We start from the raw sequence: 27,806 nt of genomic DNA on the forward strand, positions 1-27,806 counted from the left end.
TCCCATCCAGTATTCAGCTCTGACTTCATCTGTAGTCAGTTACAGCACTGCATAACTCATACAGATAATTAGGCAAATTAGACAATTAGGCCTAGGCAAGGTTGAATTCCAGTGGGTCGGCACAACGATTTCTCACCTGGTGGTGCTGGAGTTTATACTGAGTCCTACAACACTTACACAGCATATAACGTGCTGTATGGCGGGCTGAAATTAGAGCAGATGTTATGTATCCTATATGAAACTGACCTTCCCACCCTCCAACCTACCAATATCTTGCTCACAACAAGAACTCCTTCATCACACCACTCAGATACAGACATGCGTGCAAAGTAATTCCAGGTGAAAGAATGCCAGTTGCAGTCAGCATTTGCCATCAGCTCCCTGTAACCTTTGTTAACAAACATATTTGTCAGAAGGTCCACTACCACTATGATGGCTAGTTTAGCATTCAATAGCCAGAAACCTGGATGGTTGTGATGATATATCTGCCTGTGCTGAGATAGGGGTAGTGCTTATTCAATGATCCCATACAACAGGGCTCTGCAACATTTGGCTCCCCAGATGTTTTGGACTACAGCTACCATCAGACCCTGCAGGCAACGTCAACAGTGAGGAATCATGGGGGTCATAGTCCAACACATGTGGAGAGCCACAGGTTGCTGGCCCCTTCGCTACAAATACTACTATAGCTTAGCCTGCCAGTTAGAGTACTTTGCAATGGTATTAACACACTTCCGCTTCTGGGGTGGTGCAGTAGCGCCAGCTGCTGAGTGTATGCTGATTCCTGGAGCACTGTTGTGTGTATGTTAGTCCCAATGCTGTGTGTTATGTTGTGTCATATGGCCAAATATCATTGAGGTACACAAATTAGTCCCTGACTTATAACACATCCATTTATTGTCGTGGGTGCCAGTGGCAAGATGCAGCTCCTGGCCCTGTACAAAGTACAAAAGGTATACATTGTGTGCCATTGCCTGCTATGCAGATGCAGGAGGGCAGACAACATAGCAGTTCCAAGGAAAATATGTGCCATGGTTGTCACTGGTACAAGGGCCATCCTGGTTGTTGCTGCCATTGCATGACGAAAATATATGCAGCTGACAGTATGGGAGTGTTTTAATAGGTTTCCCTAAGTGTCTGGAAACCTGACCCATGTTTTGTGGAATATGAATGCATGAATGGAATGGGCTGGAAGGTGCCATTTAAGAGCTTGTTTTCTCCTCTTTCTTGATGTTTAGCTCACTGCTGAAGGTGGGGTTGTGCTCAATAGGAGTGTTCTCAGATACATCTCTCTGTATTCTCTTGTAACAAGTCCATGTACTTGTCGTCATCATCCTCTCAGACTTATCAATGCCATTGCCATGTTTGGAATCGTAGGCAAGAAGTGGGAGGGGTAGGGGAGATACAGTGGGCTTGCCTGGCTTTGAAACATTTAACACCAATAACATGGGTGATTGAATGTCACCCTCCTGGCCATAACCTACTGCTGATATCTGCAAATCCAAACCCTTCTAATTAGCCACAACCCCATTTTTAAAACGATTCAGTGACCAGCTCCTCTGTTGGCAACACAACAGGGGCTGATTCATGGAATTATTTGCGCCAAAAAACGGGGATTTGTGCGCCATTCTGCCCACAAATCCCTGTTTAACAAATGGGGATTTGCGGGCAGAATGGCGGACAAATCCCCGTTTTTCGGCGCAAATAATTCCATGAATCAGCCCCAACAGACTCCTGCAAAACTTAGTTGCATACCATCGTCTGTTTCAGTATTAAAGGATGGTGATACATTCCCACTTTTGTCATACTCAGATGTCATCAAAAGTGGCCTTTGTGCTGACTGTAATGAAGTGTGAGACATAGCCAAGATGGTGATGGCATTAGAAACACAAGTACCCACCTTAACTGGTGTTTTAATTCTCTTGTAGCCAGTGTTGATGTGTTTCTTCTGATTGCTACCTGGTTATGTACTATACTGTCACTCATGATTAGTAAATCTCCAACAATTTCACTGGTCCCTATTTCTTCCATCAAGTGTGCAACATTTACATTTATTTATTGAATATGTGTATGGCGTCTATACAGCAAAAAGTGTTTCCAGGAGCTACAAGGGAAAAGGGAAAGGGATAAGAGAATAACAAAAAAAAGCAATAAACAACAATAATGGTCCTACTAGACTTTGTGACATTTGGATCATGCAATTGCAATAACGAGAAGTGCAAGATGAGGTAGGGTTGGCCTGGGACTAGGTAGTGCTAAGGAGGTTTCAGGGGGTAAGTTCAACAAGGTGACAGAGGTTAGGGCCACCAACTAAGTGCTTTGATGGGGGTGGGAGAGACTCAGGGAGGTGGTAATAAGGAGGGGGAATAGGGCAATGCTCATATGCTGGAATGCTGGTATGGACTGGGTAGGGAGGGCCTGGTAGACTGTAGGGTTATAGAGCGCCAGCCACCACCAGTCGCAGCAACAGAGGATGTGTCAGCAAGGGAGGGATAGAGAGAAAGAGGTAGAGAAAAGCAGGGTCATGAGAAGTTTTTGAAAATTAAGGAAGTCTGTCTCAAGTCTGAGAGAGGCAGGGTGGCTGTTACAGAGGGAGGTATCTGCCGAAGAGAGAGATCTACCCCCACTCTCTACTTGGAGAAGCGTCTAACATGCAGAGAGTTTGAGCTAGAGGACCAAAGGACTCTAGTCAGGAGGTGCTTAGGGATAGAGAGTTGAATATAGTGGTGTACAAGGCAGCAGAAGGCCTTGTGGATGATGCAGAGCGTCTTGCATTTAATTCTTGCAGCCATCAGGGGCCAGTGGAGAGATGTTAGGGCTTGAGAGTCGCAGTCCCAGGGCTTCAGACCAATGATATGTCTCACAGTCCTATTCTGGATTAGTTGAAGGGGGCGAAGGGAGGGGAGAGGCAGATGGAGGAAGAGGTTGTTACAGTAGTTCAGCCTGGAGAGTACCAGAGCCCTAGAGACATTGAGATTCTGGGGAAGGAAAGGAAAGTATGAATGCCTCTAAGGAGGTGTAGCTGAATGTGTGCCTTCTTGGTGAGGTCCATGATGTGAGGAGAGAAGGAGAGAGAGAGAGGAGTTGAAGATGACACCAAGGTTTTTGCCTCACAAGATGGTGAGGGGGAAGACCGAAGGAGGGCGGCCAAAGAGTGGTGGGGAAGCAAACAACAGGTTTCCCTATGAGATGGATATATCAGGCCTACTGCCATTAAGACAGATGGCCATGGATCTTTTTATTTGATGTTTGCATATTTCCACACACACCTTAGAAAGGAATTACTCTGATGACTAATTCAGAGTCATTACTGATCCCCAGCTTGAGATCTCCTCCCATGTGGCCAGAGGAAGGCAGCCACTACTTAATGCTGACCTTGGGGTGGTATTATGAGGGAGGATCACATGGCAGGAGCTGATTGTCCGGGAGATGTGGTGACTCCATCAGGAGAGATATAGCATTTTTCCCTTCCATGTGAAGAAGACCCTAGAGTTACTAAATTCCTGATGGCATCACTCAAGACCCTCCATTTGTGGAACCCTAAAACCCCTTCTCCCCAGACATCCTAAGAAGAATACCATTCACACTTCATATATACATAACACCCACATAACATCTTCTGTCTCTGCTGTTTTTGATTTAAGCAAAGTAAAGTTTTAAAGCAATGTAGCTTTGAAGGGTTAAAACTCCTATGGACTCCAACTCCCATACAGCCTCAGGTACTGAGACAAGGAAGAGGAGGAAGGAGTCATTGTGGAATGAAGGAAACCTGAAGAAAAACATGCAGACTAGTTGCCATAGTAACAATCAGCTACACAGGGCATTTAAACCTGATGAACACCTTCAATTCAGTAGAAGAGAAGAGAGCTGCAGAGCGGGCGAAGCGGGAAGCAGAATCAACAGCGGAAGCAGACATGCAGATATGAGCTGTGTTAGGATAGCCAAATGCTTACAGGCATCCCCCTGAGAGCTTACTTTATCAGAGAGATGGGAAACCAGAGAAAGTGCAGCAGATACCTTATAGGGACATCTGGTAGGCAGACAGCAGCTGTGAAGCTGTCAGAGATGTGGTCCTGTAGGACCGCCATTGTTCCATCAGCAGTGCAATGCAAAGCCAATGCAGGAACCGAATGAGAGTCTGCAAAGCAGGGGAAGCCTTCCCAGAATTAAGACTTTGCCACATTTACATGCCACAACCCACAGACACAATCAAACACTGTTGAGTCGGCCAATAGTAGTTGGGGATCCCGGGGCATTTCAGAAGACCCACAGACAATTGAATCATTTTTTGTAATACCAACCAAGTAAAATGAAAAGACAAAGGGGCTGATTCATGGAATTATTTGTGCCGAAAAAAGCAGATTTGTGTGTCATTCTGCCCACAAAACCCTCTTTAACAAATGGGGATTTGCGGGCAGAATGGCACACAAATCCCTGTTTTACAGCACAAAATATTCCATATATCAGCCCCTCATTGTATAAAAGTCTGCTTATATGAAATGTCAATTTGGGTAAAATTAGAACAATTGCCACAAGCAAAGAAATACCAATGAAGAAGTTGACAGACATAACTTGAACACGTTTCCATATATGAGATGTTGATTGGGGAAGGTGGAACAAGTAGTACCTGAAGTCAATGAGGTATAAACAGTGAATAAATACAACTGTGTTATACTTGGAAAGAAAGTGAACATTGTAGGAAGTTGTGATGAAAGAAGCATATCAGGCAGTGAGACATTTTTGGAAAAGGATACCTGGCAGGGGAGTGTACCAGGGGATCTGCAAATCCAGAAGGGGGATTCCTGGCAGGGGTGTATACCAGGTAATCCATAAAACATATGAAAGGAAGAGACATAGTGGAGTACACCAGGACATTTTAATAATCTATTGAAGAATTCCTGGCTTGGTAGTTACCCAGGAAACCATCTTTGGAACAGTCATGTGAAAGAGCTACTTTGTCGTCTCTGAACCAGCTTTGTGAAAAATACTTTTGCCATTTATTAAAGTGCAAAAGATTTATTTTGCCATCTTCCAATCAGTGTTCTATGAAAAGAAATGTTTACTACTTGTGAGGAATCTTTATTTAAAAAAGATACCTTTTTGCCATACTTAGAAAATGTTTTAGGAAAGAGACATTTCAGCTACTCTTAAAGACTGAGGCTTTGGAAAGAACACTTTTGTTATCCTACTTGAAATAATCCAGGGGAATAGAAGACCCTTCTGGATTCAAGGAATATGTGTTGAATTATTGATACACTTATTGCTAAACCAGAATCAGAAACTTTTACTTTGCACTTTCAATTGTTTATATAAGTGTGACGTCAGATACAAGGACTGTTTGCATAATGTTGACAAGACACAGACTGATCTTTAGTTTCCTTGGTAGGGAATCTCTCTTTATGATAGGGACAGAAAGGCCCTTATCTAACCCCTTTAATTTAATAAAGATGTCTTATGTTGTAATCATTACAACTTTGTGTCCACCTCTCATTTCTTAACCCTCACATAACTCTGATTTTTTTCTTTCAAAACTGGAAGGTGTGTGTTTTGTAATCTTGTATGTGCACTCAACTGCTGAAGTAAGCAGACATGATTTTATAATAAGGGTAGCCTAGCACACATACCGCCTCATCCCAGGCAGGTGATGTACTGGTCACACGCCCAATGACAATGGCAGCCACTGATGCTACTGCATGAGTGATCAGGAAGACTACAAACAATAATATTGCCAGCAGAACTGAAACACCTTTCTTTTTACCTCAGATTGTGGCACTACATGTTACAGAAATTGCTGCTGCCAGTTATTTTGCTTTCCTAGGTTATGTGTGAGGGTGCATTTAATGAAGCTGGTCCAGAAAAAACACCTCCTCTGTCCAGGCAGGTGGGGTGTTGCTTCCCACACTCAATCATCCTGCCAGTAATACCACTGCCTGAGTGAACAGCAAGACCCAGCAAACTATTTTCTGTTTCCAAACAATTCCCAAGCACTTTTCTCCTTCTCTCAAATTCAATGTAGCACTAGTGCACATGTCATCACATCAATTGCACTTAATCAAGTCATGTGTGATCACATATTCAGTCAAGCTGCCCCAGCACACATTTCTCCTCCGTCCACAGAGTTGTGTTGTATAGCCAACCCACAAAACACAACCTAATGGTCAGCAACACCCTGCAAACATATTTTTCACAGTATTCCCCTAACACATTTCCCCTCCCATAATAGTGTGCTGATAAATTTGAATACGTTCAAAGGTGTTTGTGCCCAATTAGGTCAGAATAATCATGGGTTCAATAATTCTGCTCCAGCACAATTCCCTTCTCCATCCAAGCAGGTGGTGTGTTGTGCCACACACCATTTATCCCTGTGAATAATGCCAGTGGCTGAGTGATCAGCAAACCCTGTAAACTTGTTTACTCCAGTCCACTGCAAACCTTTTTTGTGTTATCCTTGCCTCAATGTGTGCTAACACGTTTAAAAGAAATGCATGTGCTTGTATGCAGTTATACTTAATCAAGTTATGTTCAGGTGAACATTAAAACAAGGAACCTTAGCACACATTCCTCCTTTGTCGAGGCAGGTGGTGTACCGTGTCACACACCCAATCACCCTGCCACTAAGGCCAATGCAAACAATATTTTTGAGCACAGCCCAAACACTTTTCTCTTTCCCTCAAAATGCACTATTATATGCAGAAGAAATTCACATACTTGTCTTAGCTGACACACGCAAAACAAAAGTTGTGTTTAGTTGTTCATTCAATCCATCCGCCTCAGCGCAAATTCCTCCTCAGGCTAGACTTTGTACATATTGCATTATGCACTCACTCATACTGATACACCATTTCCCGAAGGATCTGAAAGACCCAGCAGACCATATTTTTCCAGCATGCCCATCACCAATTTCCCCTCCCCTGATAATACATTTTAAAACATTCATGTGATCCTGTAAGATATTGCACTCAACCAAGTCCTATGTTGGTGCATGTTCAATCAAGCTGTCCAGAGCAAATTCCTCCTCCGTCAAGACAGTTGATGTGCACAGCCACACCCCCACAACCCCTGCAGCTATTAGATACCATGCACCATGTGCCTGAAAAGGAGCTAGGCACTTTGTCAATGAAAGTGAGATGGCCACTGTAGTCATGGATGCAATCTTGACACTACATCCTTGTGAGTTTTCAAACAGTGACCTAGGGCCTTCAGCGCTAAGGTTTTTTAATTTTTTTTTTATTTCAGTCAAAAAGTGTGTTGTAGGCCACATTTACTAGATTGTGTTTTGTGGGGTGGCAAGACGTGGGATAGCTGATATATCACTGAGATGGTTTGTTTAGGGATATTGAGATGCATGTTGGGTGCTACATCCCTGAGACTGTGCTTTGTGAGGTGCCAAGAGGTGTATATGGTGCTAATACCAAGACACAAAAAAAGGGAAGTAGACATTGGGCCTCATTACACGGATGGCGGTAAGGGTAATCCCTTACCGCCCTACTACGAGGTCCCTCAGTGGGTCCCGTCCTTAATGTGTGGTCAGACCACACGTTAAAGACGGGACCCGCTGAGGGACTTCAGAGCAAATAACGGTACTGCTAATTGCGGTACCGCTATTTGCTCCTTCCCCATTCCCATTGAGCCCTATGGGAGCGCAAATGGGAATGGGGAAGGGCCATGGTGAATGGGGAATTACCGCCCCCGCCAACCTTGGAATGGGGCGGTAATTCCGCCATTCACCATGCCGGACTCCGGCGGCAACCATGGCGCTACAAGCGCTATGGTTACCGCTACCCGTGTAATGAGGCCCATAGTTTCAGACGGAGACCAGGACTCCTGATTAAGGGTGTAACCTTGAATCACCATAGTGTATCCATGCCCTGCACCATTTGCTTAGACTGTTAAGAGACAGGATAACCATATTTCATTCGTAGAGAAACCCTCAGGGTTTATAGTTATACTTCCTGGCAAGAGTAGAGTATTGGAAATATTGATCATGTGTCATGTGTTGTGTTGCTCAGCCACACACTCAATTCGTTTATAGATAACGCAAAGCCACCAAACCTTTGAGAACAGTCGTACACTTTGATTAAAGAGAATACCAATCAGGGAAACCTGTCATTTGCACATGCATTAGTGTATATATGCATGTAAGTTCTTTGTTTCATGTTGCTTTCCAACCAAATCAAAATGTCTGATATTATGTTTGTGTGACAAAGGAACTATCCTTCCATAAGGGTGGGGGGAGAGGCAGGGGGACATCTTGATGGCTGTTAAGTCAGGTCTTGCCTGTTGTTCATGTCACCAAGAAATGTGTGAGTAGGCAACATAAAATTAGCATGACAAATCAAAGGCCAACCTTTTACAAGTGTGTGGAAAGTTAAAGACCAGATTTTTTCACCTGTTATTAACCACATGGCTTTTTTGTCGTTTGGACAGAAGGAGTAGGGCGATGGTACTGGATGACCATTTCCTCCAGCCATCTATGCCCAGCCTGTCATAATTAAATTGTCTTTTCACCAGCATGTTATTTTCATGGTGGTGGAAAACTGTTGGATTTCTATCAAATCCACTTCGTTTTAGCACATGCTAAAGGCAGGTGAATTACACTGGCATCCATTGCAAATGCTATCCACAAACATTAATTCCATAATACATAGCATATAAACATAAAGACTAAACATTTCAAACATCGTCCCATGAGAGGTTCAGAAACAAACATGGAGTACACATAGACCACATTATCAACTGAGGTCTTTCTGTTCATGTCATGAAGCAACCTTCTCAAAGGTGTTGGACATACAGAACAGGTCAAAAGAGGTCTCAAGTAAGTTTTCCTAGATCTCTAGTTGGACCCTTGAATTGAGAGTTGAGGGATGCATTTTCTTTCCAAAGAGATTATGGGTATGCCCATTGTACAGGGTTAATTATTGAAGACTGTGGTGGCTAGAGCTAAAGAATATACAACAGTAACAGTCAAGGTAGGGGACACTTGCTGATCAGATGAGGGTAATTGATAGGGGTTCTTGAATCTCTTTCCACTTGATCAAAAGTATTCATGTTGAACCAACATTTAAGAGTCAGATAATTGTATTACATGTGTACTGTGTTTCTTTACACTTCCCATTACTTCAATGTGTACCCTTTAACACGTCTCATCTTTCCTTTTCACTACTAAAGGTGGTTGGTTACACACATGTCTCCCTTAAGGTAATAAAAGAACAATGTGTTGGTTTAAAGCTCACTAGTTACAGGACATAGCAAACATGTAATATTTCTAAAGAATCCTTATATTACCAAACACCTCTGAGGCCTTCTCTTATCTTCTGCTTCATTTTCTCTCTAGGTGAAGAAGCGCTTACCATGTACATGGACAAAAGCCGACTAGATCGAAAGTCGGGCAATGCCACACAGAGTGTGGAAGCACTACATCAATTGGCATCTTCCTACTTTGTTGACCGAGATGGCACCATGCGGCGTCTCCATGAGATCCAGATCTCTACTGGTGCTATTAAGGTATGGAAGAATACATATGGCAATGCTGTGCAAAGGTATACCCACGTTTTGTAAGAGAATGCGAGGGAGACTAAGAGATATGATTCAACATATTGTTGTGGGGAACTGAAGCTTGAGAGAGTATGAGGGTTGCATATTTTACACAGGTCAGACAGTGTGTAATGTTATGAGAAATATTCACAGAAGTGGTGGATATACAAATGTATCCATCATTTGAATGCATTCAGCATGTGGCAGTATGCTGGCCTGGGAACAGTGTTAGCCAATACATGTCTTCATTTTTATTGCACCTCACATGTGTACCTCGTTCCAATTACCTGGAGTGTTATCAATTGAACAAAGGAACGTCTATGCAATACAACCATCTTCCAGGAAATCTTTATTTCTCAACTGTGTTGATTTGTGAACCTTAAGGCCTCAGACTGACATGTAGCTGAAGCTGTGTTGATTAGAGAGCATGGAATCAGTGGACTGACCTTTTATTTACCAGCTGCAAATCTATAGCAAACTCTATGTAGCTTGAGTCAGGCCACTGAAAATCAATGCATTTCTGCAGCCTGTTCTAAACATCCCTTTACATTGAGTGCATCCAATCTTTTGCTAGTTAATTATGTTATCTTGGTTATCTTGTTACACTAGGTTGATCTTGTCATATACGAGTTCTATAAGCAAATATATGTTAATCTGACAAAATGACTACTGATCTAAAAGAGTACTGGAATGTGTAGTGGTTTCTAAACACTTTTCACAGCTTTAATCTACCAGTCAAGGTTGCCAGTAACACTTGAAGGTTTGGCACTTCTGGGTCTCTGGTACCAGTATTCTAGAAGCATCCAACCAGCGGGTTGCTTCAAATGTTCTAATGGAGTGGTTAGCAGGAAGGTCTGCACCGTTCTTGGAAATCCTTATTTTCACCCCAATGTCTGGGGACTTTGTACAGACTTTGCCCCAATAAGGTTCCAGTTAAATCTTAATTACAGAGAATACTTTGGAATATTTCTTCAGAATTCAGATAAGAAGGTGGTATCACACTTTTACAAATGTTATATGCCAGAGCAGATGGGTCAGTTCCAAGCCTTCTGTAAGTACCCATTCCTTGCTGATGTGGCAAGTGAACTGTCTTTGTGTGTCAGCTCTCAGAGTGCCTTGTTTGAAGGAATTTATGAGGTGTCTCAGGAAGGAGACGGCCTACACATTTTCAAGCTGGTAGGACCTTTCTTCTGGTCTTAGTCCCTCTCCTCAGCTGCACTATACTCCCCCCTCCTGTCTGCCTGAGCAGTGGTATTGGTAGGTCTGGACAAGATCTAGGGCTAAGCTAATGTTGGGACTGTCGGGACATAGGTCTAGATAGCCTTTTGTTATTAACCCCTAAGCTTCTATCCAGGGCTACAACCAGAAGACCCAGAAATACAGCCCCCCTAACCCTCCACTAGCAATGCCTCTGTGGCTGAAATCAAACCGACTCCATTAATTATGCCCCTTGTGTGACTTCCCCGTTGTAGTGACAGACATACCTATGCCCTAGGGGAATTCCATGTCCTCCTGGGAATATGTCAAAAGATCCATACTGCAAACAAAGAGGCATCATCCCAGGCTGAGCCTGGCATATACATGTTTGGCAGGTGGAACTCCCAGCCCTAGACAGCAAAACACAAAGGGCTCTAACAACTACAATATTCACAGGAACCAGTTAACAAATAAAAGATAGATGGATTTTAAATATATAATTGCATTTCCCCATATGCCATTATACTACCAAACTCCATACAGTTCTAGGTGTTCTAGGGGCTGCTAACAATTGAAACCTGTGTGTTTAAATTCAAAGGGATTATTGTTTTCTATTCCAAAAAAGGCCAAAGCACAATTTAGAATAACTGTGTTTCTAGACATACTAGCAAGCATCCCTTTGGACGCCATCTTCCTGATATGGTTAGGACAGCACCTTGTTTTAACACATTTGTTGGATGTTTTCCAACCATACATTTGTTTAATGTGTAAGTGATCAAAACAGGTGGAACACTTTCTTAAAGTGTAGCCCTTTGCTGCTGACATGAATTTAGTTCTTGCAAACTGTTTTTAAGTTCACATCATACATTTCCTCACCATATAATACAGGATTACTGAGTTGAAATCTGAACATAGACAGCTGTACTATGAAGGGGTTCCTTAAGGCCAACGGTAATTGTAATAGGAGACCTACATGAAAAACTGCTACGCAGCTTCTGTCTGTGCACATTTAACATAACAACACAACATAAGTGCACATTTCACTCTTTATTTTTGTTAAGTACTGTGTGTCCTATTATTTGCTGGCATGCCAATTACTATTGTTCAGTAAAAAGTAAACAGAGAGTGTTGTATATAAATCTAGGTAGGTTGGATTTTATACCCAAAAGCCACCAGGCCCATCTGGAAACAAACCCACCAACAACAGTTTTTTAAAACACTGAGTACTGTTTCCCCCTTTACCTTATTTTGATTGGTTTCCTGGTTCCTTCTGATACATACAGGGCACCAGGTCCTACCCAACCAGCCTTCCCCAGCACTTGGTCCCCCCTTATCGCCCTAACCAGCACTTGCCCTACCGGGCTCCCTCCCCGTACTAGTCTGGCTGGGCATGCACCCCTTTGAGCCCTTCCAGCCCCGTCCTCGCACTTAGCAGGTGGACCTTCTTTCCTCTGCACTCTCTGCATTCTCCTGGCACTTCTCCGCCTTCCCTTTCCTTAGCACTCGTCAGTTGCATGCTCACCACTCCAACCTGCAATTGTTTTCCCTCCTTAGCATTAGCGCATTCCTCTCTGACCGGCACTTCCCCCTCCTCCCCACTCTCCTGCACTTTCTTATTACTGCACTTGCATGATCCGAATGACACAAAGCAGAGTAGGACCATTTTTTGTTTTTTCTTCATGCATGCTGACCCAAATCTGCCCTCTGTGGCTTGTTGCGCCTTGAAACATCATTTGCTGTATAGGCATATTATAAATACCCAATAAATAAATACAAAATAAAAGTTGATTTGATTTTAATGGCAGATTCCATTTATTAAAGATCCAACACATCTGGGTGATTCCCCCAGCAGATTACAATCTGTCACACTTAGAATTGCATGAGGGAATATATAGAGAGAGTTTGAATTTCATAGTGGTGCCTCATAGAAAAGAAACACTAATGTGGCCTGAGAGAGTGACACAACAATATAATTGAAGGCTTGCTTCACTCATGGCCTGTAGCTATGGGCCCCAGGGTATTACCTGAAGTGGTAATGCCCCCTCCTACTCAGGGCCTATTGCTTAATTAACACCATGCGGCAGGTTTTATGTGCCAAACTGGACTGCAGTCCTGTTCTGAGCAACATGCATTGAGTGAGCATGTAAGCACTATGCAACTAGGAAGGCTCTAGAGTTTGTGTAGCTTACCTGAAAGGAGTACAAAGCAAGAAGCCTGTAAATGTGAGGCTGGACTGTTCAGATTAAAAAGAGAAATACATATTACGGATTGCTCTTATAAGTAATAAGGGTTCATCAAATAATATTAAAGAGCGGGAGTAATTGTTGTGTCCATCTTTGGTTCTCTCGCTTGTCAAGCAAGCAGCATAGAAGAGGTGTGTTGGAGGAACACAAGGGCCGCCAATTTGGAGTGAAGGCACTATCCCACAGTTGGCCTGAAATGCAAGGAGAACCAAGACAGATGGATATTTGACTCCTTCCAAGAATTTAGTGGCCCACAAGCAACCTTTTTGATTGCATGCGATTTGGGGGTTCAGTGGTTGTGAGGGATAGAATTTCCAGCAGTGAAGACTGTGGATAAATTGAAGTGGGAGGAACGCAACATCACTGCATCATGCCAGAGTCATCCTCTGTGATGAGATGGTTGTAGACATCACTGTTCACGAGAGGTGGCAGCTCAGATGGTGGGATGCATACACACAGCTCACTCGCATTCCTAGGTCAATGGACAGCTGACGAGATCTGCAAACCCTCTCAGAGATATGATATGGCAGTTGTAATGCACCTATACACCAGTGTTTCAATGCGCGATGAGGCAAGGGAGGGGGAACAGAGGGAAAATGGACAATGATCCTACTAGGTCAGGTGTCATTCAGATTGTGCAAGTGCATTGGAAGGGGAAGTGGGAAAGTGCCGGGGAGGGGACAGTGCAGTACATGGGATAAATAAATAACAATAAGTAGATGTACAGCCAGCAGGTGGCAAGTGCAAGGGTAAGTGCAGACATCAGGTTTCAAGTGCTGTTAGTGGGACTTGTCAGCATGCAGAAACAGTCCCAAAGTGTGGGGGTTCCAGCAAGCCACTGCTGGTGTGCATCTGGCAGGGGAGGGGACCTGGGCCAGAGATCAGAAGGTGGCCAGGTAACCAGTGCAGTGTCAGGTTCAGCCAGGAAGTCAGCAGGGGAAATGGGTTGACTAACGAGGGTTTATTAGAAGAGGTGCTGGTGAATTCTTGGGGTGTGCAGAACGTGCAATGGTGTGCTAGTAGTGCCTGGAAATGTTGACAGTGCTATAGAGTGTCCCTGATTTGTGAGAAAAAACGAAGAAGAAAAAACACTCTACTTGCATTGTAGGTCACAGAAACCAGGACTGGTCCGCTGGGCTGCAGCAGTTATGACAATCTGGACTCTGTGAGTTCCGTCCTTCTGCAGAGCACTGAAAGCAAACTTCATCTTCAAGGTAAGCGCATGGCAGGTTAGACACAGGAGGGGAAAAACACATTATTTTAAAATGCTTGTTCAGGATCTGTTAGGTGCCCATGCAGTAGCTGTAAATGCCCACTCAGCAGCATTGTGTGGGCATTTACAGTTGTAAATGTCACTGCGGTGGGCCCAACTACATTAGGTTCAGGCACCGCTTGTTACACAATCCTGGCTACACTTCTGACCAATTTAACCATTTATAGGCAGCTATTTGTTAAAATCAAGACACATCTCAATATCACAATGAAATTATAATGCAATTGCATGACAATCAAAGACTATTAAATCACAATAAAGTTAAAACAACTTGGCAAAAGGTTGAGCCAAAATGTGATCTTATCCAATAGATGTGTGCAAAATGTGCTTTACATTAGTTATGCCATCTTGACTCCAAGCTCAAAATTGTTGAATCTTTCAGGATCATTTGTACCCCCATTGTTGCGCAAGGTGTAAATCAGATGCGTGTCCCTTTCCCATCAAATATGTGCCTTCATCTAACGTATTGTTATTGTGTGCTGTGCAATATGTGCCTCTGCTCAAGCGATGTCTGCTGCTGTGTTCATGTGCAAATGTGCCTATGACTCCTCAGGGTGTGTATATACCCCCTGCATTATGGGCGAATGCTTCAACACAGTCTGTTATATAAATGTAAGTTGTCCTAGAGCAAAATCCCTGCCGTCCGTGGAAGCATGCAGTGTGTGCATATCGTGATTTAAGCACATGTGTGGGGTTTCTTTGCTTAATTGGTCGTTGTTGCTTACACACAAATAAGCTACCTGGACCTAATCAGTGCTGTCCACGTGAAGTGTGAAAGGGATATTGCCAGAGGTTGCTGTGTGACCATTATTGCGTGTCTTGTGGTGCATGCCTCGCATACAGAGCTTGCTTCTTTCTGCGCAGCTGAGACCTTATTCGGAATTAGTCGGGGCTGCAGGGAATGTCCAGTGCTCCAACCCTCCAGTGTCATTACTGCCTTTGCTCGCCCATCAGCTTCCCTTCCTGTCCTGTACCTGCTCTTATGCGACACTCTCGCGCGTGTTCCAGCCCGCAGATCCACAATGACGACCTGACAGAAGTGGATCGGTGCTATGGGGAGCGCATCAGCTGTCAACACACACTGCAAAAGCCGCACACATGTCAAGCATCCTGGACTATGGGGGGTGGCAGGCAGGTATGCTGCATATCTATAATTACAAGTCAGGCTATCTGGTGCCAGGGGTTCTTCTGTGGCCATTATTGGATAGGTCAGCTCTGCTCAAGGCTACATGAAATACCATGTGGTGTAGCATGCCATCCCTAGGGGAGCAGCAGGGTGTATTAACACAAAAGTATTATCCTGGACCATTACAATTGCCCTGAAGCAAGGGCTGTACAAAAACATGGTGGTGGTAAAATTGAATTATGGTTACCACCTTGCACAACATGAGACCCAGGGCCTCATTACACGGATGGCGGTGGACCAAGGTGCTATTAGCACCTTGGTCCATGCCGGTAAAATACCGGCACCGCCTTGGTGGAAAGGGGAATTACCGCCCCATTCCAAGGTTGGTGGGGCAGTAACTCCCCCTTCCCCCATTGCCCTTCCCCATTCCCATTTCTGCCCCATAGGGCTCTATGGGAATGGGGAAGGCGCTAATTACGGCACCGCAAATTGCGGTACCGTAATTAGCTCCCTGGTCCCTTTGCGGGTTGGTTTTTAACGCCTGCAGGCGTTAAATTCCCCAACCCGCAAAGGGACCTCGTGGTAAGGCAGTAAGGGTTTACCTGTACCGGTAAAATACCGCCTACCGCCTACCGTGTAATGAGGCCCCCAGTATTCGACAGGATATGTAGGGCCTAATTCGCTGAAGAGTTTTACAATGGCAAAACCAATTGGAAAACGTTCTGTAAATTGGCACCTAATTCTGTGAATGCTTTCAGGTATAATGTGAGTTTTCTAAACACAATGAGTGCACATCTTCACCATTCTTCTGCAGAGTGTGTGTTCTTTTTGGTATTGTAAATAATACCAGATATCCTATGATAAGCCTATTTAATGTATCCGGGAGGCATATGGCATATTGTCCATGGTTAGGGGATTGCCTTATTTGATATGATATGGCATTTATAACGCTCCTATACACAAGTGTTCAAGGTGCAACGAGGTGAGGGAGGGTAAATAGAGGACAAAAACAAAGATCTTACTAGGCCTAGTGACACTGAGATCATGCAAGTGCAGGGGAGAGGGGACAGGAGAAGTGCTGGGGGTCGGGGGGGGGCAGGCAGGCAAGTTCCAGATACGGGATCAGTAACAAGTATTGCAGTCGACCGGTGGCAAGTGCAGGTGTTAAAAGTGCAGACAATAGGTGTAAGTAAGTGCAGGTAAAGGGACTGTAGGGTTGCAGATACAGACCACAAGGGCAGGGGATGCCAAGAAGCAGTGCAGGAATGCAACTGTGCGGGCATGGATCTGGCCACGAATTCAGAGGGTAATTATGTGACCAGTGCAGTATCACACAAGAGATCAGCAGGGGAGAGGAAGAGAGAAGGCATAAGCAAAGAGGAAGGACTTGAGGTGCTTCCAGAACCAGAGATGGTTTTGCTCAAGTTTCAGAGAGGCAGGGAAGCTGTTCCATAGGGAGGCACCAGCCGAAGAAAGAGATCTTCCCCCAACTAGCTGGTTTGCAAAGCAACTGACCCTCAAAGAGTTGGAGGTGGAGGAGCGAAGAGTTTGAGTTGAAAGATATGTCCGAAGAGAGAGTTGGAGTTATTGTGGTCCCAGGCCCCAGAAAGCCTTGTGGACAATGCAAAGGGTCTTGAACTTGATCCTTGCTGCCACTTGGAGCCAATGGATAGATTTCAGGACTGGAGAGATACAATCCCTGGGCTTGAAGCCAAGGACAAGTCTTGCAGTCCTGTTCTGGATGAGTTGTAGAGGACGGAGAGTAGAGGCAGGCAGATTTAGAAAAAAGGATGTTGCAGTAGTCCAGCCTAGAGAGAACCAGAGCTCTAGAGACAGTGAGCTGATGGTGAAAGGTGAGGAAAGGTAGAATACCTCTGAGGAGGTGCAGCTGGTAGTTTGTCTTCTTGGAGACTTCAGAGGTGTGAGTAGAGAAGGTGAGTGTGGAGTTGAAGATGACCCTAAGGTTCTTAACCTCACAGGTGGGAGCAGGAAGAGGGCCCAGAGTGGGCAGTCAGAGCATGACAGGAAAGGAAAGTGCAGGTGAGCCGATGAGGAGGATCCCCGCCAAACTGGCATTCAGACAGAGATCATTAGCAGCACACCACTCTTGGATTGCAGACACAGAATCCGGGATGAGAGAGCAAGACGAGATGGTTTAGGGGAGTTTGAAAGTGATCTGAGTGTCATTCGCATAGCACTGAAAGTTGGAGCAAAGAGCAGCAATGTGGTGGGCGAGAGGTGCCAGAACAGCCATGGAGAAAGGTTAGACCCATGGGGAACACCACAGGTAGAGAATGAGCTAGAGGAGAGGAAGGACCCAAGTTGGACCTGGGAGGGTCGGTCAGAGAGGAAAGAGGTCAACCAGGACAGGGCCTGATCCGTGACACCCAGATTATCATGGAGCCGTTTGCGCAGGATGGCATGGTTGACCATGTTGAAAGCAGAGGAGAGATCGAGTCAGATGAGGACAGAGGGGTGATTGGCATCGAGGTTAGAGAGCAGGTATTCACAAATGTTCATGAGAGCAGTTTCCATGCTTCTGGCTGCTCTGAAGCCAGACTGATGGTCATGGAGGCAACCAACAGATTTGGTGTGAAGATTACGCTGAGAGATGGTCAGCTTTTCCAAGAATTTACCCAGGGAAAGAGAAATGGAAATTTGATGATAGTTAGCCAGACAGGAGGGATCGGCTGAGGGTTTCTTAAGAAGAGGGTGCACAAGAGAATGCTTCAGGGGGGAAGGGAAGGTTCCAGTGGCAAAAGAGTATTTGAAAAAGTCGGCCAAGGCTGGAGCGAGAGTGTCAATATGTTCCGTGATGGTTTTGGATTAACAGGGATGAACCTGTTTTGACGTGACTTTCATAGATCAGACATGTCTAGAAACCTTGTTGTTGGAGTACAGAGGAAAGGAAGCAAAGGAAGGAGGAGAGGTGGCTGCAGAGGGGCCAGGGGTATAGGAGAAAGTAGAGGGAGAAAGAGGAGAGCATGAAAGGGTGGACAGGATGTCCTGGGTTTTAGAGATGAAATGTGAGACCAAGGCCATGCAGGGGTTCTGGGAGGAGACAGGAGAGGTAGAGACTGCAGCAGGATTGGCCAGCTCCTTGCAGATTTTAAAGAGTTTGGCCGAGTTGTTAGATGCAGCAGAGATGCAGGATTGGATGTGAGCTCTCTTCTTAGTGAGGACAGAGAGTCGGTATTGCCTTTAGAGCAGGTAGCAGGCCAGTTTGTCACAGGATGTACAAGATGCCAAGACATATCATATCATATCATATTTATGTATTTCCGTTGCGTTCTGTTATGATCTCTCAATGCATATATAGGGCATGTTTCATGGAAATGTACGCAGAAATTCCATAAGGGCTGCGTACTGAGAAGGACATTGCGCGAGCCTGTGCACAGATACACGCAAAGCATAAACAGCCACATCAGCCACCTTTGCGTGAGCTCCCCCGGGCGTGAATACACACACCCTTCAAACAATGTGTGGGGTCCCCTGCAAGCAGGCCTGCATCTCGGGGACCCTGAGCAGGGTCCGTCATAACTGTTCCTGGAACCCTGACAACCTGCGTATGAAAAATTGTAACTCAGTCTGAACTTGGAAAATCTGCTTGTGAACCACTGTAAACCATTCCAGCACCCCGCTACACTGATTATGCGCATCCCTAAGTAAGTTCGGAACAGAGGTTGCATACATGCACCCCGAAATCCGACATGCAATCACACTTCTGCATTGCAAAGCCCTATACGCAAGCGTGCTTGCGCCTTCCTTTGGGTGGCTGATAGTTTGATGGACTTGCATGGCCATTTCCTAGCCAAGAGGTTACGCAAGCAAATCCATTAATACATCTTGTACTGCGCAACTGTGGCTCTACGAGGGCCTGCCTGCAGACCGTCCCTCGGAACGCCTTTTTTTGAACAAGTTCTTCCCCATTGCTGGTGTTCCGCCCCCTTCCCAGCCCTCTGCGTATGCCATGCCCACGCTCTGCGTGGATTCTTGCACAAGGCCCTCGATGGCTCCCAGAGACGTGCCGAACCACTGCATACTCCACGCAAGTCTTGGAAAAGTGCAGGGCATTTGATTCCATGAATCGACTAACAGAATTTTGCGTGCAGTTCGGCGCTCAAGTACCCTATTTTCTGCGCAAATAATTCCATGAATCCGGCCAATAGTATGTCTCTTTGATGCAGGATTATGGCATAGATGAAATGCACAGGATCCGAGTTTAACATGAGCGCAGCCATCTTTACCCCAAGACCCAGTTAAAATGCTTGTCAGGGCTGGATAGCTGGATCTCAATACAGTGACTAATGCTGGGTCCATTTTATCCTCCCATCAAAATGCTGTGCCTGTTAAAATCAGTGAAAATGCATCGATGTTAAAAAAAACACTTTAATGTTAGGGTGGCTGTTGGGACCAATTACATTAGCACCAAACCCTGTGTGCATTATGTTCTTAGTGATTCAAGTATTTAGCCCTCTTATTTTGGTCACATATTAGGCTCTGTGGTCATTCGTATGTCACCAGACCTGGGCCAGACTGTCCATCTTTGTATGATAACTGAGTTGTATGTCAGAAGTGTGATTTTGTTAAGGGTTTTTTTTTGCTTTTTCTATGCAACATTCTTTCCCCATGCTATCCTTTCATGTATTAATACCCCTGCCCCACCTAATTTACTTAGCCTTCCTTGACAACCATCCTAAGCATGGTCAGTTACGGAAAGTCAAGAGGGTAGGGTAGGGTTGGGAAATGTGGTCTTCAAATTTCGTTTTGTTTGCTGGCTGCAAGATTGCTAGCCTATCAGAGAATAATTACTATGGTAGTTCCAGGATTTCATAGCGTGCTTTGCTCAGTAAGTCAAGTGTAACATTCTAATTATGGCTTCAGTATATCCTGGAAGAAATCATTAGCAATATACACTGTACAATTTAAACAAATAGCCAGTTTACAATGTTAGTACAATTAAGTTCTCTTTAATTAGCTGATTTTGCACACAAACAAAGAGTGAGAGGAGAAAGAAAGTATGACAGAGGATAAATATTGGGCAGGTAATAGCCAGGGAACTGAAAACCTTCTCCAATATGGAAAGGGCCTGTAATGTATAGAACATATAAGGCTGTCAGCCAAAGTCTCAAAAAGTAAAATATACATTATCCTTAGCTCACAGATGAATATTCGGATCAACATGATGCGCCATTGAAGGCACAAAGCAAGTGTAGCAATCATTAGAGCAGTCTTCCGGCAACAGCTTTTATAAACGTCCCAAGACATTAAGCTTCTGGAGATGCAGACAGACGATGGAGAAAGCTAAATAATAATCCGCAAATGGATAACGATGGAATAATGGGTATTTCAGTCTCTTGTGTGTCAAGACCCAGAAATAGCCTGTAAGGAAAGTATGACTCCAAAATGGAGCCTTTCTAGTCTTAAAGGATCCAGAAAGCACCAGCTTTAAGCTGTGGCCCTTACACAGATCATGTTCATCTCATTGAAACAGTGCAGGGGTGTTCAGCTAGAAGTGTGAGAGCCCCTCTACTGCGAACAAACAGCACCCAGTAACCTGTTTTATGGGATGGTGCACGCTCAGAAAGGTGAGCAACCACGAGTTAGCTCTCTGTGCCTTACATTAGCGATATACCCTGTGCATATCATGCTGGTCCTACTCACATGAACAGTGCATGGAAATTCCACGCAATCCTCACCCGAAAGAGTGCCACCTGCTATCCCAGACTAGTGTTTCTGCTTCGTCAGGTGTCATAAGTGAGGTGTGGCTGTGATGCAGCATCTCTCTAGCCACCGATAAACAAGAGGTCCACATGTGGCTTAGTCTTACTAACTGCTTTATTAGTGAACTCTGGGAGCCCAGCTTGCATCTGAACTTGGAAAGAGCCACACGTAGAGGGAGGGTACTGACCTACACAGATTGTTGTAAGACACTGCGAGCTGCATGAACTTTCAGCTACCTCCTCCTTTCCGTGCCCTTATGGCTCCAGATGCTCCTTCCACAGGTTGCTTCATATTTTATCTTTGGGAAGTGGGACCAGACTTCTCAAACACAGACTCTTAGATGAGCGTACTTAAAGGTGCAGTTCGGCAGATCTATGCATTAAAGGGCTGTTCTAGAGGTTCCCTGTTATGCAGAGATTCTCAGTGCCCTTCAAACTGTGGGGCACTCCCCACCTGCAGGTGCCCTGTGGCATGGCCAGAGGGGTACACATCCCAAGACATGAAGGCACTGTAGTTCATCAGCCCACATAGAAGGTAGTAGTATTATACCAAACAAGTGGACTCCACCGATGTGGAGAAGCTCTAATCAAGGGAGAGTTGGTAGCTGTATTTATTTCCTTGCTAGCACCAATTCAGGAGGTAGGCCCTACAGTATTTGTCCCCAGCATGTTTCTTAATCCTTTCGCTTCTTATTGTGTTTCCAAAAGGGCATACAATAGGAGGAGAACACCCACAACCGCTTTACAAAGTCCTACTCTGGACAGCGTCCCACTCAGAAGTAAGGGAAGAGAGAGCAGAGAACAGCTTCTGCAGGAGGAATGGAAAGAGGCGCAAGAGGCAAAACAGCAGGAGAAAGCCACATTGAGATGTCAGGGGGGAGAGCCATGCTCGAGAGAAGAGGGAAGGGATTCAGTGGATCCATAATGTCACCAATAGGGATGTATATGTGACTGATGGGGAGAACCACAACCGGACGTAAAGGGAAGGGAGAGATACTGGGTTTGAGAGAAGGGTTTGAGAGATACTGGGGTTGAGACACAGCGAGGAAAGATAGAATGGAGGGGCAAAGGGAATGAGGGAAAGAGGAGAGAAATGTAGAGCTAGAGAGATACAGGAAGGAGAGCCACAACTGGGAAAGGGGTAGGATTGTGAGAACAAATCACAAAGGAGAGGGAATTGATGGTGAGTGAAAGGCGAGAGAGAAGGGGAACAAGAGATACAATGAATCCCAAAATATCTTTCAAGATGTTTCTTTGCATTTCGGGAATTGTAGTCCTAAATATAAATTGGAAAGGCTAACAAGTACGGGAAGGGGGGGACTGGATGTGCTACACGCTACAATACATAAAGCACACCACCTGTCTCCCTGCCTAACTCTACCAGAGTTCGGACTGATCAAATCTGGGCACTGTGCAAGCATATGTAGAGGTGAATACGCCTTAACTGTATCATACAACAATACACACAAAGACTATTAGTATATTATTTTAGTATCCTTGATTAGCTCTGCATTTGGTGTTATTGTCAAATCTCTGAACAACTTTGCCAAATCATGATTAGAGATGCTGTTTAGCTCATTTAAGCATTCCATTTGAATTCTCTTGCCCTTCATTTTAAAGCATTCATGTCTTTTCGAGTGTGAATGTATTGTTCTCTATAGTCTTTATTTTGCACAGCACTGGGTAATAAGAGATCCCCCGATTATCTTAAAAACACAGTTTGCACCGTTTGATATAGTCAAAGAACAGCTCAAGAGCATTCCTGGCAAATGTCAGAATCTACATTTTTCCAACTCTGCTCTTTGTGTGAATAATTGCATCTCAAGAGCACACCAGGTACCTGTGAACGATCTTCGCTCATTTTATGCAAATATTTGAAAGATATGTTATTTCTGTGCATGTCATACGATATTACAACTTGATGAATTCTAGATTTTGGGAAGTGGGATGATCTGGTAAAAAAGATGCCTCAAGAACACCTTGCATTTTGATAAACAAAGCTGTTGGTGAGGTTTTCTGAATTCTTAAGTGATTGTGTTGGATCTTGGAGGGGAGGGGAGCTATGGGGTCCATCAGTGTATACTCTGCATACAGGTGGAGGCAAACATATCACATGCTATATTATAGTACCGTTGGATATGACATGCTATATGACATGCTGTATCATGTAAAATCTTACTATGTAATGGTAAATATAATGATACAAATATATAATGTGTTTGCTTGAAATTAATGTTCTTTTTATTGGCCCATTTTGCTAAAAGAAATTAAAATAATAATCCTGCCCCAAGATGTATATATTTTCTTCTTCTGATGGAACAATTGTCATCTCATCGTCATCTGTGTCGACTCTAGCAAAAGCCGATCTAACTTCATGACTCTCACCCACACAGAAAGAGAGGAAGATATAGTATGAAATAGACAGTGGTGGTGTGATGGTGATAGAACGCAGAGAGAGGGGGTGGGAGAGAGAGACAGAGAGAAAAGAGAGAAAGCGAGAGACAGAGAGAGAGAGGGAGAGAGGGATAGTGAGAGAGATAGAGAGGGAGAGAGATAGAGAGAGAGAGAGAGAGAGAGAGAGAGAGAGCGAGAGAGCGAGAGAGAGAGTAAATATTGGTGTCATCTCTTGTGTAGGGAGACTATCTGACCCATATACCTTGACAACATTACACTTTGCTTATACAAATGGTGTATTTGTTATTCATGTTATTCCTATATTCTTAATACTGTCCTTTGAGGTCACACTCCATTTTCTCTTAGCAGTATATCGACCTTGGAAAGAATCACACTATTTGCAATATCACTCTCCTATCTGGCCAGGAGATGTAGATTTGTGTATGCCTTTGGAGCCCAGCGAACTGCATGCACAACCTTTCTTTTTTTTAAATCCCTTTGTACATATTGTGAAAGATATTGTGAATGTACATATTGTATAAACAGCAGTGTGGAGTCCTGTCAGGAACTTTCCAAATTGCATGCTCCCATCTCCTCATCACACCCTGTATAATTTCAGCACACATCATAATGGAGATGTTCCTGATAGAATGAGTTTTCTCTGTTGGCTGCCTTTGTTGTTGTGGAAACTTTGCCTGCTATTTTCCCACCCAACAGTTTATGACATGATTAGGGTAAGAGGCCTTGAATTGATTTGGATACCATCTTACGGATGCTCTGGTTGAATTTAAGTAACCACCATTGGTCTCGTGACGTGGGCCCATCACTGAATTACCACTTTCAGCTTCACATTTAAACTTATATGTGACCTCCCTGATGCTTCCCATTTGAGAGATACTAAAGAAATGTATAATCGTAATGTGTTGAGACAGAGTTCATGAGTACATTAGTTAACAAGTGCCAGTTAAAACAGTTCACAATTTGCTTTACAAGGAATCAATCTTCGATTCAGGAGATCTGGTTGCAGCTCAATAATACTAAAACCAAAGCAAGTTAAAGAGCTATCTGTGCTCTGTGATTGCTGCTTACTCTTGAGGTTTCAATATGGTTTCAGTTTCCTATTCTGTTCCCCTGGGTGAGAGCTAAGGGTTAGGTGCTAGCTACAAGAATCTGCAGTTGGAGCCTGCAACACTCCTGAGGAGTCGACTTCTGGGAAATCATCACAAGGTTCCAAAGCTGATACTGGGAAGCTGGGAGCTTCCGGGTATCAGCACATGAGGCTGGGGGTCGGGGGTTCACAGTAGGGACAGCTGGAGTGTGGTATAGAATTGGTAGATCATGGTGCGAAGTCACTGGTAGGGATAGCTGAGGCACTGAAAGATGGGCATGGTTGTAACTGAGGTTGCAGGGGGGGGGGGTGTTTGAATGAACTACCAATACAACCACGTGCATGACGACTTCATAAGTGAGTCCAAGGTGTGGAACCCTGTGAAAGTTTTGCGTCGGCAGAGAATAAAATGATGAATTAGAACTTGGATTTCACAATCAAAGAATGAAGTCTCTCACTGGGCATTGCATTTATCCTGCACTGGTGTGGGGAGCATTGTTTGATGCTGCCTTCAGCAGCTCCACGTGTGGCATTGTATCAATGAGGTTTGTGCTGTGAGAATCAGCCGATGGCTGTGCTGGGCCTTTTGGTGCAGTGGCCAGAGTCAAGCGAGAGGATCCCTTTATGAAAGGTGTGTGGCGGTTGTTTGCTGTAGTTGTCGACCTATACAGAAGGCAGTGTTGGTTAGCAGTAGGCAGGAGCAGGGTGCATACTCTGAGCAAGTGGTTTCTGACGGTAGATATCTGTGGGTGGGTAAGGCACTGCATTGGCGTGGTTCGAACCCTCAGGGTGCTATTGCCAAATTTCCGAGGTTGGGCGGTGAGGGGCACGATGTTGGTGTGCCTGAAGGCAGGTGCACAACTTGGCTGCAGAGGCAGGGGACTGTGCTGGCAGAGGCCCGGTGGCCCTAACTGTGACAGGGGCTTTCTTGGTAAAGACAGCAGGATTCTAGATGGTGGACAAAACCGGACCAGATGCTGGTGTGTACGGGTCGGGGGAGAAAACGTTGTGGAGCTCAGGTTCTCTATGGTGGCTGGTGCAGGCGTCTGTGGAGCCGTGGATGGGTTGCACTCAGCGGGAATTTGAGGCTTATGCTATGCCAGAGCTCGGGGTTGTAGAGCTTGTAGAGTATGTGGTCTGGGGTGCGGCAAGGGGTATAGTGTGGGTTTGGCGACATTGCCAGATCTGGGTGCCCTCACAGCGTAAACTTGGTGGGTGGGAGGAACCTGGAGATGGAAGGAATCAGGATGTGCTCCGAGCAGTACAGGTTAATGACGCAGGTAGTAATGCATGATGGGTGCACAGTACGACTGCAAATATGGCTTTTGGACTTCTGTTTACATTTTTTGTGTAGCACAGCGTGGCGGCCCAGCCGGGTGACAGGGAGTGAGGGACCATCGTCACATCACTGGCTGAGACCGGCAGAGATGGAGCAAGGCCTTAACTCTAGGCCTTTGCTCCGGGCCGGCTGTACCAGCCGGCGAGATGCTGCAATTTCATGTGTTGCAGTGGCTATTCAACGGGAGGGGAAGCTCGACAGAGTGACATATCATATTAGAATCATAGAACCATATTCATCTATTCATAGGGTTGTATTGTTTTGTCTGGAGAATGCCTTTTTAAATAAAGCAAAAGCAATCTCAGTCCGAAATTGCTGGAGATTTAAAAGGTGGAATAGATAGGAACATATCTGATGACACTGATCTCTCCTTGGGTGAAGCCATGCCAATGTAAGCACCCAGAGAATGACCCAGAAAATCGAGGCCAATTGATAGCCGTTGAGAAGAAGCTGAAATTGGTGATAAAAGAGTTGAGATGCCCGTGAAAAGAAAGGCAATTCTAGAGAATTACCAACAGAACAGCCAGACAAAAATATAAGGAATGTGCAATGAACTCTGTTGTATACTTGCAAACTGATGGCCCTGTATTGCAATACAACTGTCAGGTTGAGGCTGGCTAATCAGGGTTCTATGAGTGACCCAATAGATACCTATGTGTGCCTAAAAAGGGGTGCATTTTTGCACCCATGTTATTTAACCTATTTTGTTGTGATCTGTGGTTGCTTTAGAGAATGGGTTGTCGGTGCCGCTGAGGTTGGGCATCATGAAAATACCATGGTTCGGGTACGCCGATGTTTTGCTACTACTCAATTTAGCAACACAGAGGCTCCCGTGCTCATTTGATTGTTTGATTAATTACTGCGATGATAATATGATAAATATTCATCTAGGCAAGATTAAAACTATGCTATTTAGCCCTAAGAGGTTGAAACCTAATAACAACGTTAAAATTGGGATGGGGCCGTTGATGGTTGAACAAGTCCAACGTTATGAATACTTGGGGCTAACTTTCGACAGTCATATGTCTTGGGAGCCTCACTTTGAATGCATTCAGGGGAAGGTTAGCTCTGCATTAATGAGACTAAAGCTGTTTGCAGCAAAGCACAGCGGTCATTCTCTTGATACTTCTTTATAAGACTATGGTACCGCCAGTGTTACTGGATGGGGTGGATGTATGGGCCCAGTTTATGTCACTCGAAAGATCCAGAATTTGATCTTTGCCTAAGCTCCCTGCCTGTACTCCTTTAGACTACATACTTCTGGGAACCAGAAACAATTATGTTGAGTGGGCGAGAATGCTGTCTAACATCAATCTTTATTTCAGGATTATATGTGCTGCAGTGGGCACTTTACTTAATGATAATGGCCAGCTAACCAAATGTGACATCCCGGAATGCAAAAGACTTCCATTTTGTAAGACCTATTTGGAACTGCATAAGTGGATGGGCAGCAATTTGGGTATGTTTACGACCCCCTTCCCGGAGAAAGTTGTGTTTATCTGCCAAAACTTTAGTTGCCACTGTTTAGGAACAAGTGTTGATTAACTTAGCTACTATGTCCTCCATGGCAGAATATGTAGCATACTGTCTGCACAACACTGGAGGGCCTCATTATTTGGTAGCATAACCTTATATTCGTATTGTAACTACCTAAATATGTATCAAGTGTAATCTAAATAATGCATTATTTAATAGCAGGTGGACCTGTTTAACCTCTGTTTGCAGTAGCGTTTGTGGTGACTCATGCAGAGAGCCCAAGACACACATTGTTGGAAGGTGAGGCACTGGGCTCGTTGGGAAGTAACCTATGTTTGGCAATGAGGGCAAACATGGAGAGCATTGACATTGACTCCACGTGGCAATCTTACT

At 44.6% G+C, this 27,806-nt stretch overlaps 1 protein-coding gene across 1 annotated transcript in view; it reads left to right on the top strand.

The window, feature by feature from the left end:
• The window catches only part of BRINP1 (BMP/retinoic acid inducible neural specific 1), a 619,275-nt gene that overhangs the window by 435,276 nt on the left and 156,193 nt on the right, over positions 1–27,806 (top strand). Inside the window, exons 4-5 of the mRNA XM_069609661.1 lie at positions 9,335–9,504; positions 14,083–14,188. Of these exons, the coding sequence (XP_069465762.1) occupies positions 9,335–9,504; positions 14,083–14,188 (276 nt within the window). The remainder of the gene's footprint in view (positions 1–9,334; positions 9,505–14,082; positions 14,189–27,806) is intronic.

This window comes from Ambystoma mexicanum, chromosome 8 (assembly GCF_040938575.1).
Source record: "Ambystoma mexicanum isolate Mex_15411 chromosome 8, UKY_AmexF1_1, whole genome shotgun sequence".
In the NCBI taxonomy this organism is placed as follows: domain Eukaryota; kingdom Metazoa; phylum Chordata; class Amphibia; order Caudata; family Ambystomatidae; genus Ambystoma; species Ambystoma mexicanum.